The sequence below is a fragment of the Tripterygium wilfordii genome, chromosome 2, assembly GCF_013401445.1.
Source record: "Tripterygium wilfordii isolate XIE 37 chromosome 2, ASM1340144v1, whole genome shotgun sequence".
Classification (NCBI taxonomy): Eukaryota; Viridiplantae; Streptophyta; class Magnoliopsida; order Celastrales; family Celastraceae; genus Tripterygium; species Tripterygium wilfordii.
This window is the reverse complement of record NC_052233.1, coordinates 5,919,143-5,936,997: the sequence shown is the minus strand read 5'-3', so window position 1 is coordinate 5,936,997 and position 17,855 is coordinate 5,919,143. Positions and strand designations below refer to the sequence as shown.

General features: G+C 39.7%; 4 protein-coding genes across 5 annotated transcripts; 2 read left to right on the top strand and 2 right to left on the bottom strand.

Moving 5' to 3' along the window:
- The first annotated feature begins 1,115 nt into the window (after positions 1 to 1,115).
- Positions 1,116 to 6,586, top strand: LOC120013969 (sorting nexin 2A-like). Of its 2 annotated transcripts, XM_038865949.1 has the most exons (6): positions 1,116 to 2,403; positions 2,527 to 2,736; positions 2,980 to 3,240; positions 4,911 to 5,044; positions 5,361 to 5,447; positions 6,265 to 6,586. In XM_038865949.1, the coding sequence occupies exons 1-5, from the start codon at positions 1,327 to 1,329 to the stop codon at positions 5,425 to 5,427; spliced, it is 1,749 nt and encodes a 582-aa protein (XP_038721877.1). In that variant the 5' UTR covers positions 1,116 to 1,326; the 3' UTR covers positions 5,428 to 5,447; positions 6,265 to 6,586. The 2 variants fall into 2 exon arrangements, with proteins under 2 accessions (XP_038721877.1, XP_038721878.1); XM_038865950.1 differs by lacking the exon at positions 4,911 to 5,044 and having other exon boundaries at positions 1,120 to 2,403.
- A 252-nt stretch (positions 6,587 to 6,838) lies between these two features.
- On the bottom strand, positions 6,839 to 7,900 carry LOC120013995 (PRA1 family protein B3-like). Its single transcript, XM_038865951.1, has one exon. The coding sequence runs from the start codon at positions 7,861 to 7,863 to the stop codon at positions 7,099 to 7,101; it is 765 nt and encodes a 254-aa protein (XP_038721879.1). The 5' UTR covers positions 7,864 to 7,900; the 3' UTR covers positions 6,839 to 7,098.
- A 225-nt stretch (positions 7,901 to 8,125) lies between these two features.
- On the top strand, positions 8,126 to 10,320 carry LOC120013955 (exocyst complex component EXO70B1). The gene has a single exon (XM_038865948.1). It carries the CDS (start codon positions 8,155 to 8,157, stop codon positions 10,036 to 10,038), a length of 1,884 nt encoding a protein of 627 aa, XP_038721876.1. The 5' UTR covers positions 8,126 to 8,154; the 3' UTR covers positions 10,039 to 10,320.
- A 1,243-nt stretch (positions 10,321 to 11,563) lies between these two features.
- On the bottom strand, positions 11,564 to 12,793 carry LOC120010403 (GDSL esterase/lipase At2g31550-like). Its single transcript, XM_038861195.1, has 5 exons — positions 12,731 to 12,793; positions 12,373 to 12,466; positions 12,226 to 12,319; positions 12,089 to 12,146; positions 11,564 to 11,827 (listed from the first exon to the last, which is right to left on the bottom strand). Exons 1-5 carry the CDS (start codon positions 12,791 to 12,793, stop codon positions 11,564 to 11,566), a joined length of 573 nt encoding a protein of 190 aa, XP_038717123.1.
- Between the last annotated feature and the right edge of the window lie 5,062 nt (positions 12,794 to 17,855).

The window sequence follows — 17,855 nt, the reverse complement described above, 5'->3', positions numbered from 1 at the left end:
GTAAATGAAATTAGCGGGTACGGATGTTTGGCGGTTATTACCCGTGCCCGGCGGGTGTGGATATGAAAGGTATTTTACAAAATATTAACGGGTAAATGGCGGGTACGGATTTGGACAAAATTTTTACGGGTAGTATATGGATATCAAATATCCGTCCGCTACCCTACCCGCTGCCATCCCTATCTTCAGTCTTGTCTAGACTTTCTTATTTGATATTATCAGAGAGTTTCCAATCAAAATGGTATAGTGGAATCGAAAGCTCAATGTTTCTAATAAAAAAGATAACTACGCGAGTGAACGCTCAATGTTAGCTATCCCATGCACCTTCTTTCAATACCCATAAAAAAAATCTTAGAAGTTTACGAAGTAGCAGGAAAGTGCAGGAGGTGTAACAATTCATTATCCAGTGCCAAATAGCAAAGCAAGTCGCCATAAAACACAATCTTAGAGTTTACCTAAAGTGTGGTTGGAGAAGAGACACAAAGTCAGATTAGTGTGGAGCATTGAAGAAGAGACGGGGAAGGGAGAGTATGGCACGCTGGCGAAGTGTGGCGCAAAGGGAGTAGTTAGTGTGGCGTGCGAGAGGGAGAAGGAGATGTGCGGGAGTGAAGGGATTTTGGGATTTTGTGATTTAGATGTGCCAGATATTAAATTAGACTAAGTGGGAGGTCAGATGAAAAACTTACGCCAAGTGGAGTGTCTCATATGATTTTTCCAATGCTGTAATTATTTGAGAAATCAACATGGTACTTTTCAACTCTATAAGGAATCAACATGATATTTTTTAATAGTTGAACAATATTAGACTCTCAAAATATAATCCTTAAAAGTTCCCCAAATCTATGTGGCATTAAAATAGTCATTGATTAAAAACACTCATGTAGGACTCACTCCACATCCAACACTACACAATAAATGAGGGTCTTTTGGAGTCACTTTTTGGGGATTTCAAGCATTATTCTTAATAGTTGAAGGATGAAATTAGGAAAAAAAAATTTAAGGATCAAAGTGAAACTAGCGTGTATAATTGGGGACTAAAGATAATATTTTAGGAAAAGAAAAAAGGGCAAAAAAAAGACCAGTCCCACCAGACCGGACCTTCCCAGACCCGTAAAATCATATTAGCCAGGCATTGGCCCCTCATGCGGCATCGTCTTCTACCCCACCTAGTAGTAGTACCGGCGTAACACGCACCCCGGTGCACGTTCGCCTTACCGCCGCACTCTGGTAAGAAAAACCTCTTGTTCTGTGGTTCCAACTCTGGAATTTGATGTTTTCGAGATCATCGTAGCTACGACGAATTTGTTATTCTCTTTCGGTGATAAGATGATGGGTTCAGATAATAATCAGGGTTTTGAGGAGGCCCACCTATACGCGTCGCCGGAAGAAATGGAGTCTCTCGTACTCGACGAGCCGTTGAACAACGGGACAAGCAACAAAGCGTACTCCATTTATCGGAGTGCGATGTCCGCTACGGCCGACACACACCATCCGCTGTCGCCGCCGACCGTCGCTGCTCCTGCGGACTCCGATCCACTGCTGTCGCCTCCACCGTATCGCGATCTCCAGGACCCTAACGTTCCCGAGAACTCCTCGTACATCGAGCCTCCTGCTTATGCCGACGTCATTTTCAGTTCCTTTGATGAGAACTCCGTCAATGAAATCAATGGAGTCGATAGTCCCTCCTGGAGTTCTGATAGTGCCCTTTCCTTCTCAGGATCCCCGTCCTCCAGTTCCGACTACATCAAAATCACAGTATCAAATCCGCAGAAAGAGCAAGAGACCACGAATTCGCTTGTGCCCGGAGGAAATACGTATGTGACCTATCTGATTACTACCAGGACGAACATTCCAGAGTTTGGCCGATCTGAATTTAGCGTGAGGAGGAGGTTCAGAGACGTGGTGACCTTATCTGATCGGCTAGCGGAGGCATATCGCGGTTTTTTCATCCCTCCTAGACCGGACAAGAGTGTGGTGGAGAGCCAAGTTATGCAGAAGCAGGAGTTCGTGGAGCAGAGGAGGGTGGCATTGGAGAAGCACCTGAGGAGGCTGTCAGCTCATCCAGTGATAAGGAAGAGCGACGAGCTAATGGTTTTTTTGCAGGTTCAAGGGAAGCTACCTTTGCCCACGACCACTGATGTTGCTTCGAGAATGCTCGATGGTGCTGTAAAGCTGCCTAAGCAGTTGTTCGGGGAGAGTCCTGCAGTTGTAGCACCCCACGAGGTGGTACAGCCCGCGAAAGGAGGGAGGGACCTGTTGAGGCTTTTTAAGGAGTTGAAGCAATCAGTTTCCAACGAGTGGGGTGGTTCGAGGCCATCTGTTGTGGAGGAAGATAAGGAGTTTATGGAGAAGAAAGAGAGAATGCAATATCTGGAGCAGCAGCTCGGCTATGCTTCGCAACAGGTAATTTATCTACTTCTTGTTATAGTTGCCATTTACATCAATGCATATAGATGTAATTGACTTGGATTAATGGTGATGTTACCTTTTCTTTTCATTTTTGCCTTTTTGTCGTGTCTTGTTTAGGCTGAATCGCTAGTGAAAGCGCAACAAGATATGGGGGAAACAATGGGAGAATTAGGGCTAGCTTTTATTAAACTTACTAAATTTGAGAATGAAGAAGCGGTGTTCAACTCTCAAAGAGTACGTGCTGCGGATATGAAGAATTTTGCAACTGCTGCAGTCAAAGCCAGCAGATTCTACCGGGAACTAAATTCACAAACTGTCAAGCATTTGGTAAACTGCAAAAAACTTTACAGGGACTATGCTTTGATGTTCTCAAATCAATTTGATGGTCTTTTTTTTTTTTTTCAGTTGTAGTACAAATGCTACAACCCTATTGTATTATCAACTTTTCAGTTGTTGAACAAAGCCATTTATCAAGTCCTTGCATACCAGGCACTGCCTTTTCTGGTTTAAGGGCCTTCTTTGAATTTGTTATCACTGCTTAAATTGCTGTGTTTTACGTGGTTTTTGCAGGATACACTTCACGAACATCTTGGACTGATGTTATCTGTCCATGGTGCTTTCTCAGAGCGCTCGAGTGCCTTATTGACAGTGCAGACTCTTCTCTCAGAATTATCTTCATTGCAGTCGAGGGCTGAGAAACTTGAAGTTGCATCATCAAAAATATTTGGTGGTGACAAGTCAAGGATTCGAAAGTTGGAGGAGTTGAAAGAAACTTTAAGAGCCACCGAGGATGCTAAAAATGTGGCTATCAGAGAATATGAGCGGATCAAGGTATCAGAAAAAAGTTATCTCTAAATAAGGCTTTTAGTTTGTGGTATATGATAAGTTAGGCATGTGTGGTTTCCTTATTTGTTGATCATGTGAAATCTGAATATATATGAAATTTACTTCGTTTAGCTAAAAAGCTTGTGGAGTTGACAGGGCCTAACCATGATGATCAGCAAAGCTTTTATTTCAAACAATTTGGAGTTGTCTGCACTAATCCATTAGAGAAATATGTTGAAATCTGCTACATGGATTGTCCTCTGCCATTCATACTTATCTAGGCTACATATGTTTACATTTTTAGTGTTACCAGTTATAGTTTTCATTAATATTTTAATATTTTACATTTTTATCTCTTTCCCTAATTCCTTTACCATTTATAGTTTTCCAAATTATAAGAATCTGTGAGAGGAACTATGCAACGTACGAATGATAATTCTGGTTTAACAATTTAAGCACGCTGCCCCTGTGGCAGATGGGTGTAGAGAACTTAACTTTCTACTAGATTTCTTTGAACTAGCTATGTTTCTTCTGATTAGTTCATATTTTACATAAGCAGTAGTACAAGACCTTTAGAAATGGTGATCTACAGTGTTCAAGAGTGGTCTGTTTCAGAAAGCGTCTGTTGTAACAGTAGGGAAGGGTACTATAAATTCCAGGAATGACATTTGCTTTAAAATTTATGAATTGAACATTGCTATTGCGATATAATATTATACGTTTTTATGTACTAGAGTTATATTTTAGGAAATATTGTGTCTTTTGTGGACACAAATCAGTTCATATGAATGGGTTTAATGGATATTTTGATTTAGTGAATGTAACCGGGGGTTTCTGGTTCTATTTTGTATCTCTGTAATTGACTGAGCGACAGTAGCTTTCTCTTGATGTCTGAATGAGGGCCCACAGTTGCCCTTATTGATATTTTTTTTTCATTTATTCGCTATTGATTAGTTAATTTTGTAAGTATAATTACGATGGAGTTTGTATATTGAAATAATTTGATTCCTTCAAGGTTGGTGCTATGATGGTAGCTAGTCTCGAGACTACTGGGATAGGGGAGAGTTTGTGCTTTACAGAATAATTAAGTTTGCAGCTTAATGTCTGTCCTTAGTTGCTAATGATGGCCAACCTTTAATTTATTGTTCAAGTCCTCAACTCTTCAAATTGTTTTCTTGCTGCTTGATATTGTAGAATGCGTTTTGATGAGTAATTGCAATGAACTATGAAGTGTGTCTATGTGGAAGATGTAAAAGGTAAACAGCTCCTTTGCATGAAGCTCCCACAGTGGAGGTGTTTTCAGGAAAATGTAAGATGTATGTTGTATGTAGTCTTACGCCTATAGTGCAAAGAGGCTGTTTCCAAGAATTGTACACGTGACGTCTAATTTGTACTGAAGCAACGTAACCGCTAGACATAGGGTTCGCCTGTGGCCTTGTTAATTTATGAAGGTGCTATAACTCATGCGTGGAGATTGATTTCTTGGTTGACCAGCATTCGGTTGATGAGGAGTTGAATGTTGATTTTTGAGTTTTTGGGAAATTGCTTGTGAGATTTGTGTTGCAAAATCATAGGTTTGTCGATGCAGAATAGAGAGATAAAGTTCAGACAATTGGTAAAGATAATTTCCTCGAAGCTAAGCTAAGCGATTCTGCTACCTTGACTTGATCATCCAGGTGGTGGAGTTTAAGAGGGCTCCTCTCAGTTGCTGGAGATCCTGTGGAATAGGGATTGTCATACTGCAGGAAAAATGCCTGGACAATGATGCAGCCTCCATGTTGGCTTTTTTGCTCAATTTGGAATTATGCAAGTTTGGTTTCTTACAGAATAGATGTTTTCTTAGCCATACCATATCTAGAATTGACACTTTCAAACAGGCACCCTTCATTTATGAGTGCAGACTGTTTTGCTCTGCACAGTCATTATTCCTATTTCCAGCTATATCTTAAAGATGTCAAACTTACCCTTTTTGGTGTTTAAAGCCTCAGCGCTTGTTTTGCGTGTAATTTTTAAATGAGCATTTGAGCATGAAATCAACAGTCTTTGTTGTTTCTCTCTCATGTGATTTAGTTATACCTATATTGGCTAAAGCCGTTAAACATGGCTTGATGTGGCTTTATTTGCAGGAAAATAATAGGAGTGAACTGGAAAGGCTCAACTCAGAGAGGCGCAAGGACTTCTCAAACATGTTGAGAGGCTTTGTGCTTAATCAGGTATTGTTTTCTTCCTGTTCATAGAGAATAACCCCAACTGTCTGGCAACATGACTTTCTTTGTAATCGTGATTTATGCTTTGTTCTTTATAATTGGTTCTTTATTTATGTCACTTTTAGTAGTATATGAGTTCATAATGGGTGGAACGCTAAAAACCTGTAGAGTAGGGTCATTTAGTCTTATTTCTGGTTGTCAAATTGCAATAGTTTGTTAGCTGGTGAGGATGCTATCTTTGACCTCCATATCTTATGCATCATTTTTACCACACAATGTTTGTAAGAGGAGCTGCTACTTTCTGTTTTGGTTGTGATTTTCAACACTACAAAAGATTAAGTCCTAGAGAATTTAGTTGGAATTGGATGAGAAACAACAGTCTTGGTTACTTGTCTCTTTGCACTCCATTTTATTTTCAATATTTACATCAAGATTTTGCCATTACCATTATTTAATGCTTTGCAATTCAAGAGGAAGCGAGATATTTGTTACTTTTTGAATGAGCGTGTTTTTTTTTTTCTTCCTGGAGTGCTTTTCAGATAGACTTGTAGCTTATGAAGTCGAAGGGTCTGAAAGAAGTCTGGCTTTCATGGTTATTTGATTGCACTTCTAACTTCTTTTAAGCACCAGTGTGTAAGTACTTCCTGCAACTTAAGCAATTTACATATACGGAGCGACCCCCCCCCCCCCCTCCTCTTTTTTTGTCATTTCTCTTGTGCATCTTCTTGGTGCTTTAAAAGTTTAATTTCCATACCAGAAAAACTATGCAACCATCCATGTCATTAACTAACATCTGTGCGGGGCTTCATTGTGAATTTAACAGGTGGGATATGCGGAGAAAATTGCAAATGTGTGGGCAAAAGTTGCAGAGGAGACTAGTGAATACTCTAAAGAGTTCATTTGATCGTACGGCTGTAAATTTAAATTATCTGTCTCTTTAACTTTTCTCGTGTCCTTTATAGTTTGTCATTGCCCTAGGGAATTGTATTAAATTGATAGCAAATAAAAAAGAAAAGGTGTACCTGTTAGAATTTGTTGTACATTGACCTTTTTTTCTCGTGTTTTAACATCTAGATGTATCACTGGTCTTGAGGTTAGCTCTCGTTTTTTTGACTATTTATCACATGAGATGAGATCATTTTCAGCAAGACATTACCTGTAATGATCAAACATGGATTCGCGTGACACTGCTCTTTCAATATTGATGGGTTTGCGAGGCCTAGCTAACAGATATAATCATACAAATGTTTGCATTGTTGGATTTGCATTTAGGACAAGCAGAACATGATTATTTATTTATTTATTACTGAACTACATTGGTCAAACGATCTCTAAATCCATTCTTTCTTTGTGCCAAAAATTATAGCGTGTCGAACTGAACCTACTGGAAATGTAAATTGACAAATCTTGTACAATATAGGTAACAGTTTCGAAAAAGGTTAACATTTTACCATTCATTGTGACAACAATCCTAGAAGAAAAAAAGGAAAAGCGAAGAGCATATTTCGAATTTTAATATCCAAACTGCAATTGCATCTAGAATTGAACTGCAAGAGAATGCCTACCTCGCCAGAGAGAAAACAACATCTGGTTAGTGATTCCCAAGCACCCTTTTTCCCCCCAAGTCACTGTACCTAATGAATCAGATACGTGGCATTCAAACCCGTGAGATCACGGCAGGGCCTGCGGCAGCAACAGCAGAGGAAGCGGCCCCACCGACGAAAGAGAACAATCCTGAACCTATTTGCTCCTGATCGTCCAGAAACAAATCCTCCGGGACCCTGAACGCCCCGTGCACACACACCAGCGCCACTCCAATCAGAGCCGCCGACACAAGAACCGATCCCGCACTCGTGAGAAATATTACCACCACGATGAGGACGATCAAGAACCCTAAGGTCTCGCGATCTGAGAAAGCACGACCAAAGATCACGAGGGGCTGATCAGACGGCCGGAAGGAGTAGAGGAATAGCCACGCAGCGAGGAGAGTGACGAGGATGAGGAGAGAATACGGATGCCAGAGGAGGGAGATCATGAGCACGATCGCAATCAAGGTTAGGTAGTTCACGCGGAAGTAGGAATAGTTCCTGCGAACTCGCGAGGTGGCGTCTGCCAGCGAGTCTGGCTTGGTGAAGGCTGTCCGATCGATCAGCTCCGTCCATGGGCGGCGATTCGACAAGGCATGGCGGACGGAGCCAGAGAAGCGCGTGAGGAGCGCTCGAAGGGATGAGACTGCGGTTTTGGAGGGTTGGGATTGGCCAGGGTTGGCTCCGATGGTGGCGGGTTGGGTGTTTGAGATCGGGAGAGGAGGAGAAGAGGACATGGATGTACGAGGGTAACTTGAGGATTGATACAGTGTATGATCGGCAGGAGCCTTGTGAAGTTGTGATGGAGACGATGGGCTTTTTATTGCTTGTTTCATGATTCATCAGATTGAAATGGGTCTCAAATGGGTCATGTTAAAAGCTGGGTTTTTTTTTTTCTTGTTTATGGTGGGCCTTTTTCTATTTATTCCTTATGTGGGCTTGGGTCACAGCCCATTTATCAGAGTCAAAGTCCCAAAAAGTAGTCAGACGAATAACGAGGAAATTATTGCCATTCCACTACTTGTCTACTTCCACTTTTGTCGCCTTTCACTTCATTTTCAGAAACCGCGTTTTTTTCCATAATTTTCTTTGATACTCCGAAGCTTTTGTTTGTTCAGTATCTAGCAATGGCGGAAAACGGAGAGGAAAAGTTATTTGCCGTCGCTCGGCACATAGCCAAGACGCTGGGCCATAATGATTCTATGGCCGACGATATTCTGCAGATCTTCTCCAGCTTTGATGGCAGGTTGTCTCGTGAGAAGTTGTCAGAGAAGTTGAGCGACGACGATTCTCGAGGATGTGCGGCGCTAGAACACACGCTTAAGTCTTTGGAGCGGCAGATCTCTCAGTACATCACCGCCGATAATCCGATCTGGGCTGATCCAGCGGATTCTTCGGCTTTTCTTGACTCTATCGAGGAGTTGATTGCTACCATCCGGGGCTGGTCTCCGATGGCCAGTGAGAAGAGCGTTAGCGCGTGCTTAGTACGCGCGGAGGACCTAATGCAGCAGGCTATGTTTCGCGTGGCGGAGGAGTTCAGGTCGTTGATGGAACGCGGGGGCGAGTCGTTTGAACTGAACCAGTCTACTCGGAACGTCGCGTCATTTTACTCGGAGGAAGACGAAGAGGAGGAAAACGGAGGACTTATTGCCAACGACGAGGACGAGGAGATCCCTGTAGCGCAACCTATCACTGACTACGATATCATCATCGATTCACTCCCATCGGGAACCATCAATGACCTGCACGAGATGGCGAAGCGAATGTTGGCCGCAGGGTTTGGCAAGGAATGTTCGCATGTGTACAGTAGCTGTAGGAGGGAGTTTCTCGAAGAAAGCATGTCTAGGTTGGGTCTACAGGAGCTAAGCATCGAGGAAGTCCATAGGATGCCATGGCAGGACCTCGAAGACGAAATTGAGCGCTGGAACAAGGCTGCGAATGTGGCGCTACGCATACTCTTCCCCAGCGAGCGCCGTCTCTGCGACCGTGTGTTTTTTGGACTCTCATCCGCAGCCGATCTCTCCTTCATGGAGGTCTGCCGCGGCTCCACGATCCAGCTCTTGAATTTTGCCGATGCTGTTGCTATTGGGAGCCGATCACCGGAGCGACTTTTCAAAGTATTGGACGTGTTCGAGACTTTGAGAGATTTGATGCCAGAGTTTGAGTCACTTTTTTCTGATAATTACTGTCTAATCCTTAGAAACGAGGCCATGACGATATGGAAACGGTTAGCAGAAGCGATTAGAGGGATATTTATGGAATTAGAGAATTTGATTCGCCGTGACCCGGCCAAGGCCGCCGTGCCCTGTGGTGGGCTCCATCCTATAACCCGCTACGTGATGAATTATCTTCGGGCTGCATGTCGGTCAAGGCAGACCCTGGAACAGATTTTCGAGGAAAATGTGAACGTTGTTGAAAGAGGGGCATCTGCGACTTCGTTATCTGTGCAGATGGACTGGATAATGGAGCTGTTGGAGAGTAATTTGGAGGTGAAGTCAAAGCTTTACCGGGATCCTGTCCTTTGCTCTGTTTTCTTGATGAATAATGGGAGGTACATTGTTCATAAAGTGGAGGGAAGCGAATTGGGGTCCCTATTAGGGGATGATTGGATCCGTAAACACATTGCAAAGGTAAGACAGTACCAGATGAACTATCAGAGGAGTTCATGGAATAAGTTATTGGGAGTTCTGAAGCTGGACAATACGTCGGCTCCTAATGTTGTAGCAAGGTCTATGACACAGAAAATCAAGCTTTTCAATTCGCAGTTTGATGAAATATGCAAAGCACAATCTGCATGGGTTGTCTTTGACGAGCAGCTGAGAAAGGAGTTAAGGGCATCGGTTGCTAAAATCATGTTGCCTGCCTATGGAAACTTTATTCGAAGGTTTCAGACTGTTCCAGATATTGGGAAGCATGCCGACAAGTATGTTAAATACAGTGTGGAGGACATTGATGCTCAAATTAATGACTTGTTCCAGGGTGGTAGCGGATCTGCTGGTCGCAGGAGGTGAGGTAACCACTACTGCTTTGTGCCAGTTACTTTTCTTGTAGTTTAGATTCATGTGTAATACAATGCTGATAATTTATGCTTATGTGATATAAACTGTATGTGTATGTTCAGCACCTTTTGTTTCTCCCCCTCCCTCGTGATGAATGGAAATCATGGACAGGGAGCAACATTAATTTGAGGGGTAGGCATAAGGGTAGTCTCTGTATATGATCAACCAATCATTTTTTTTTTGAATTGTTGGATTTATATGAAATGAAGATATTGTGATATATCTATTTGGCAATGTCAGATGTTCTCGATTTTAAAGCTAGTGCACATTTTTGTTTGGAACAGTTGTAGAAGTCTGCAAAACCTTTGAATCAACAAATCAGGAGGGTAGCTGAATTCTTATTGTATTACTATGATATCTTCTCACATTGATATAGCTGTTTATTCGGTTCGTTCTTTTTTCCTTTTTCCTTTCTCTTGTTAAGCCGTGTATAATTCTGTATCAACATCTTCCCTAGCCTCACCAGATAACTCTTGAAGAATTGTTTCTTGGACATTGGGACGAGTCTCGGATGTAGAAGCTGTTCAGATACATATGTACTGAACATGTTTGCATCCTGGGTTAGGGTGAGAGATATATACATTTGGAGAATACGCATCCATAGGAGAGTCTTGTGACTGAGGATCTGACTATAAGAAAGGTACTACAGAAGGTACTATCAAGGGTTGGCAATTCATGGTTGAAGCTGCCCAAAATACATTGGACTATGATGTAGGTCCGGATTCAGTTTAGAGTAGTATTTTTGTGATTATACTAGACTAGACTTCCTCTAGTAGATACCAAGGACAATAATGAGATGAGGGATAGATTGTAGAAACCATGCTTATATGTTCTTATGATCTACCCTATTCCCTATTTACTGAAGGCAAAAGATGGGGGACTTGTTTTGTAAAGTGAACAGGGCAAGTGCAATAATCAGAGACCTGTCAATTGCCTTGATTTAATTTACGTGGAATTAGGACTTTCACCTTCATTCAGCCATTCAGTCATTCACTACTAGTTTTAAAGAGAGGCAGGCAAAGACAATTTAGGTAATCCATATATGTGTATATACAAAGTTGATTATAAAATGGTGGCTGGAAATGGGAAGTAGGTGGCTTGGCTGGGATGAACTGAATCCCAAAACATGAACTGGGATGACATGTTGGAGTGATAGGATTGAAAATAAACACTGCTTCCAAGAGTCCAGTGCCACGTCATCCTCTCTTCGTTTCCACGAAACCTGTCATGTGAGTAAGTCCTTGAAATCCACCTTTGAGGAGGCAGTAGGTGCTTTACTCTTGTAAGAGAACTGAGTGCATTAGTTGGAACTTATAGTTTATAGACACGATTATGTCTACTGATTGAATGTTTTCATTTCCTGGACGGTTGAAGTTAATCTCTAGTAAAGTTCTCGATGTTCCTATACTAGTCGAAGTGATAAGCCTTTCTGATGCAGTCAATGATGCTTAATGTAGGCTTACCATATTTTTATGGGTTATTTGATCATATCAATAAGAAAAAGCGAGTCATAAATCTCTGCATAGACAAATAGGCTCCCTGGAAGGATTTTCTGAATTTGGGGGAGTAGCTTCTGAAGCTTGTAATTGTAGGATTGAGCATCTGCATTTCGATCTCCCAAACATCTATGATCAAGAGGATCCGTAAACTTTGCCGTTGTTTGAATCGGCAAGCACCCAATTGGAGGAAGACCTGTTTCAACAATCCTTCGGCATCCCATGCTGTACAGTTCGTATAAGAACTAGGATATTTCAAAATTAGGATAAAAAATCTTCAGCTCAAACGCAATGGCACTGACAATGGTGTTAGAAATGGATTTATTGACTGAAGTTAAACCCCTGCATTTGGGCTAGGTTATTAGCATTTAGATTTGGCTTGATTCAGGTTTCGCTTGATTAAAGTTGCTGCTATACTGATCTGAGCTAGCTAGTCTGAATTTGAGCTCAAAAAACTAGCACAATCGAATCAACATAGCAGTTTTTTGAGTAGTGTGTTATAGTACACTGGAATTCTGGCTTATCTTAACAATTAGCTCTCCAACATCAAAATGCTGAATTTGCCTGGCATTGAAACCACTCTAGCTAAAGAAATGTCAAATCATAATGCTCAGATCCACCTGATCCGAAATGAGTTCATCACTTGATAAATTTGAATCCAAGAATGGTGGCAGTCTCCTTGATGACCAGATCAGGGGCTATGCAGTCAGTAGCAAGTTTTCCATTTGAGAAGCTCCCTGTTGGCTTGTGTCATGGAAAGTCTTGTCCGTATTTTATGGAAGTAAATTACCCTTGGCCGCTATTGTGAGGTAGTTGTTACCAGAACCAAATACCAATGGTCGAAACACCAAAGATGAGAATGGCAGGACATTTGCATTTTTCGTCTTTAAATATGACTATTGTCAAAATGTTTACAGAGATGTTTATGCCATTGTTGAGATGAATCCTTTCATTTAGTAAAATAAGAGTTACATTTTAATGGTGTGGATGAATGAGATGACAAGTGCAATTCATTGTTTTGGGTTTCATATGTTTCAAATCAATGGTATAAATGTAAATATTTATTTTACACCTTTATATTAGACCCTTACGTCGTGAGAATTCTTTAATGTCTATATATATATTTATGTATATATATGTGTGTGTACCTGCACCTGCTGAGATATGAGATGTCCAACGAATCGCATAGGTACACCAAACGAGGCTGGCATTATTCAGACAATACTTGTGCCTTGAGATATGAAAGACGAAGAAGGGTTTGACAGTTGCCTAATAATAATATTAATTTCTGTGGGTCCATTAATTATTTACCGTACAAGACTTGAGATAATCTTCACAAACTTGATCAAACCCAATCACTTCAACTTTATATTCGGTTCTAAAAAGGTTCAATATTTGTATCTCTTGCTTTTCTCATACACCATATTGAAGAGTTCTAAAGATAACCCATAACAAAACAAGAGGGGAAAATAAAAGACAAATGTTGTCTTAATTACTTGTACCCATTGAATGACTGATAAAAATTAACCAAACTTTGGAACTTGGTAAGACATCGCATTATATATGTGTGTGTGTTTATATATATATATATATATGTAATTCATATGAAATCAAGCTCGGATACATGGTATCAATCGTCCAAATCAAAGGCACTCGTGTACCGAATTTATCTTTGGAGAGCAAAATCGATCGAGTGCCAGCTATATAAGACAAGTTGTATAACCAACATTATCTTCATCTTTTATTGATTTGTACCTTGAGATTATAGCCACACATATGAATTAGAAATAAACATGATTGTCTGTCTTATATTATAATATTACAAGTAGGACAAAAAGTAGTATACGGACAGGAAACAAATAAGTTGGAGGCTTTTATGATATTTCCAGATTCTTAATCATTATTCACCAACCTTGAGTTTGGGTTTGGTGTTACGACTCACGTTCTCCAATTATGGCGGTCGTCCAGAGATTGATTGAGTTCTCAACACTAATTAAGGAATCTTTTGTTTTTTTTTTCCCATTGTTTTTAAACTTTCATAATAATCATGATTAAGAGAAGTTAATGGAGGACGGTGCCAGAAATGTCCGTGCGAGGAAGCTTCGTACCCTTTGGTTCGGGCACACGAGCAGAAAAGAGATTGCCTATTTATGAAATAGATTCATTCCATGCCTGGATTTCCTGGTCACTGCTAATATAATTGTTTGTTTATTCACTAATTAACTGCACTTCTGATGATACAGTATTTGGAAAACGGGGCTCTGCTTACTTCTTACTTGAATTATTAATCTATATTTCAAAAGTAAATGGATAATTATGGGGTGGTAAATTTTTTATTATTCATCTGATTTTGTATCTCATAGTTGCAAAATTGTATATAAGAGTTGAATCAACTTTTCATCACTGAAAGATATTCTTTGTTTCAACTCAGTCACCCAATTTCAGATTGTTTCAATTCAGTCACCCAAATTTCAGTTTTGTTTCAATTTCATCACTTGGGTAGATTTTGGCAAAAACAGGCAATCAAACATCACACCTGGCATGTTGACCACCAGGTCAAACGCTGATGTGGAATGGTAAATGCCAAGTGGAAAAACAATGGAAATGTGGCGTTTGTCAAAAATAAAAAAATTGCCCAAATATTTGCCATATTTCGTGAAGACGTAAACCCATAAAAAATCTAAAACTTTCGTCTTCAAAAAAATAATCCGCTGCTGCACCCCCTTGGACGCGATCTGGCTCCAGCACAACAACAACCGTATATCACCATCTCCCTTCGACGACCTTGCACGCAGCACGACGTTACCCAACAGAGCATCTGAACATCTACCCGTAATTGTAGTCATCGACAAAGCGCCTCATGTCTTATTGAAGCTCTAGGTTTTACAACTCTGGTAAGAGTTTATTCATCTCATATCTTTCATGATTGTGTAGATTCAATCGATTTCTTTATTATGACTTGAATTTGTACCCGATTTGGGTATTAGGATTTTTAGTTTTTTGTGATTGTACGTTTTGTTTTTGTTGATCTGAGTTTGTAATTCGTTTTTTTGTGTTTTTTGTGCTTATATGCTTGCAATTTGTTGTTGAAATGGAACCTTTTGTTGAATGATGGGGATGATGATCTCCTTGATGCATATATGACATCCTTAGAAAACAATGTTGGAGGTTCTACTATTGGCAGTGGGGATCGAAATGGTGGCAGTGGAGATACTAGTAGTGATGGGAGTGAATATGAGGGTAGTGATGCCGATGGGAGTGGAGATAATTGCAATGATGCTGAGGGGAATGAAGATGATAAAAGTGGTGAAAAGTGGTGATGATGGCAGTGGTGGTGATGGCTTGGGTGACATTGGCAATGATGAAGATTTTAAAGAGGTGTATGAATCAGATAATAAGGACATACTGCTATTTGAAGATGATGGTGACAATGGCATTAGGAGATGTATGGTTGCAAATCCAAAGTTCAATCCTAAGGTTACTTTAGAAAAGTTGATGTTTGAACTTGGAATGGAATTCACTAATCTCAAAGAGTTTAAAAATGCTATCAAGAGCTATGCGGTTGATGGTGGGTACCAAATACAGATAGGGAGGAATGAGAAGATAAGGTGTCAAGCAAAGTGTGATGTTGGATGCTTGTGAGTGATATGGTGCTCTCAAATCAAAGGGGAGAGTACTTACCAAATCAAGACAGACGTTAAACAATATATGTGTAACTAGAGACTCGAAAACAAGCAAGCTAATAGCACATGGCTAGCGGTGAGATTGGTGGGCAAGATACGAGGGGAAGCCAATAGCACATGCCATCATATCACGTTAATGTGGCAATTAATAAACACACAACTTTGTTTGTAACAGGTGAGCAAAAAGCCAGAGCAATACATTGTCAATGTGGAACATGCATCATGTACTTGTAGATCATGGGACTTATCTAGCATACCATGCACTCATGCTATTGCGGCAATTGGATGGCTTCACAAAGATCCAGTAGACTTTGTGCATGAAGCATATACAAGGGAAACATATTTTAGGGTATACCATCACAATGTTGAACCAACAAATGGATAGAACATATGGGTTGCCACTGGTGGTGATATCGTTATACCTCCTCCAATGAAAGTATTTGTTGGAAGACCAACGAAGAAGAGAAGGAGAGAACACGATGAGCCTAAGACAAGCAGTCGACTGAAGATAAAATGTGACAAATGTGGAGGACTAGGGCACAACAAAAGAGGATGCCATAATCCTGCAATATCTCAGGTAGACATTGTTTTAAATGCAAAATTCATGAGATTTCTATAATATTTTGTAACTAAGATATCAAATTCTAAATTGTCAGCCACCCAATGTGAATGTTAACATCGACATGGAAAGTGCAGCTGGAAGAAGGGATTCTATAATATTCTGTGTTTTTTGCGAATTATTGGCTCAAACCTGTCATATATTGTAGTTCTCCAGACAATAGGTGTTTTTTGAGAGACAGAGAGCTAGTTTGTGTTGAACCGTCCGGATAGCTATTCAATCAATCCAGTCAGTAGGTGTTTTTTTGGAAGACAGAGAGCTAGTTTGTGTTGAACCGTCCAGACAACTACCCGAGTTGTCCGAACATCTAACGAAATTTTGTAGTTTCGAGACAAACTTGTATAAATAGAACCTTTAGGGTTTTATTTTAGTTTGAGGGCTGGCAAGGCAGCCTCCTATAGAGAGAAACAGAGAGAGAGCACTTCAAAAGGGAAAACCTTGTGATAGAGTGGAGGGATTCAAGAGATAGGCAAGAGAGCAGCTCTTGGGGTTCCGATTGCCTTGTGGGTAAGTGGATTTCTAGTCTTTGTTGTCTTCTCCATTGGTTTGGTTGTTGAGAAAACTTGTAGGAACAAGATAGCATTTAGAGTGGGCTTGTTCTACTTGTATTGGGTAGTCTCTCGGTTTGTAAACTTCTCCATGTAGTGAAATTGATTCTCTATTGCCCTTGGACATAGGCCTTTGTGTGCCGAACCACGTATATCGTTGTGCTTTGTCTCTTTGCTGCTTTGATTCGCTTTGATATTGTTGATTGTTTGATTCTCTGCTCAACTTAGGTTGGATATTTGACAATTTGGTGCTATTGTTTATAGGTATTGGTGATTTTAGCATAATAGATTTGAGGCAAGTTCTTTGATCCATTGGGGTTTAAAGGGATGCTAAAGGATGGTGTATAAATTCTAGAGACCAGGGACCCAAAACCTCTTCATTCTCACTCAAATTTTGGTTGCACCTCAATAACCACTTGAATTCTTTGATAGCACTTCTTTTTCGATTTTACATGCTGAAGAAGATTGATAGTATAAGGATGAGGGTGTGGGAGAGAGCGCTTGAATTGAGGAAAAAGATGATGTGGCATTTCAACTTTTTTATTTAATATATTTTAAATTCATTTCAGATAAGATAGTCCACATCAGCAGAAAAATGAATTTATTGATTTTTGTACTCCACATAAGTAGGTTGGTTGATAAAAAATCCCAAAATATGCCCGATTTATCAGTTTGGAACAAACTCAAACTTCAAGTTATTAAGTTGTAATATTTGAACATTCCATGAGTGAACAGAAAAAATGATCAATCTTTTGGTGATGAAAGATATACTTACCCCATTTGGTCTTTCATCCATGCTAATCTAAACTCCTCTAATATAGAAACATCATAAATATATAGGCGGCTTAAGTTAATTACATCTATGGCTTGTTTGGTTTGCAGATTTAAAGATAGAAATGAAAAAAAGGATGTCTGTAAAGCTATTTTCCTGACATACTCATTCCATATCAATCTTTGGATCACATTGTCATACTATTTCTCTAACATCATTGGTTTTCTTGGTCATGTTTGGTTACAGTAAAAAATTATAATTATTTAACATTATATGACATATTTAAATTAAAAAATAATGCTTTTTTTTGAATATTTAAATTAAAAAATGTAAAATTGAAAAATAAAAAATATTTTTTTATGTAAAGATATTTAATCAATTTAAAATGAAATAATGTAAAAAATGACATATTTAAGAGTGATATTGTTGACATTATGTGTTTTTAAAAACAATAGTGTTAGGTAGCCTATATAATGATTACTCAAGTCTCTTAAACAAAATTTTAAAATGTTTTAACTTTCAAAATACATGTTAAATTTTTTAAAAATTACATATTTAGAATCACCGCATAAAACTCTTTAAAAAAATCATTATGATTCATCTCTTTTTGGGAGGAAATGAGAATACCTCATATGGGGAGGAATCTAGTTT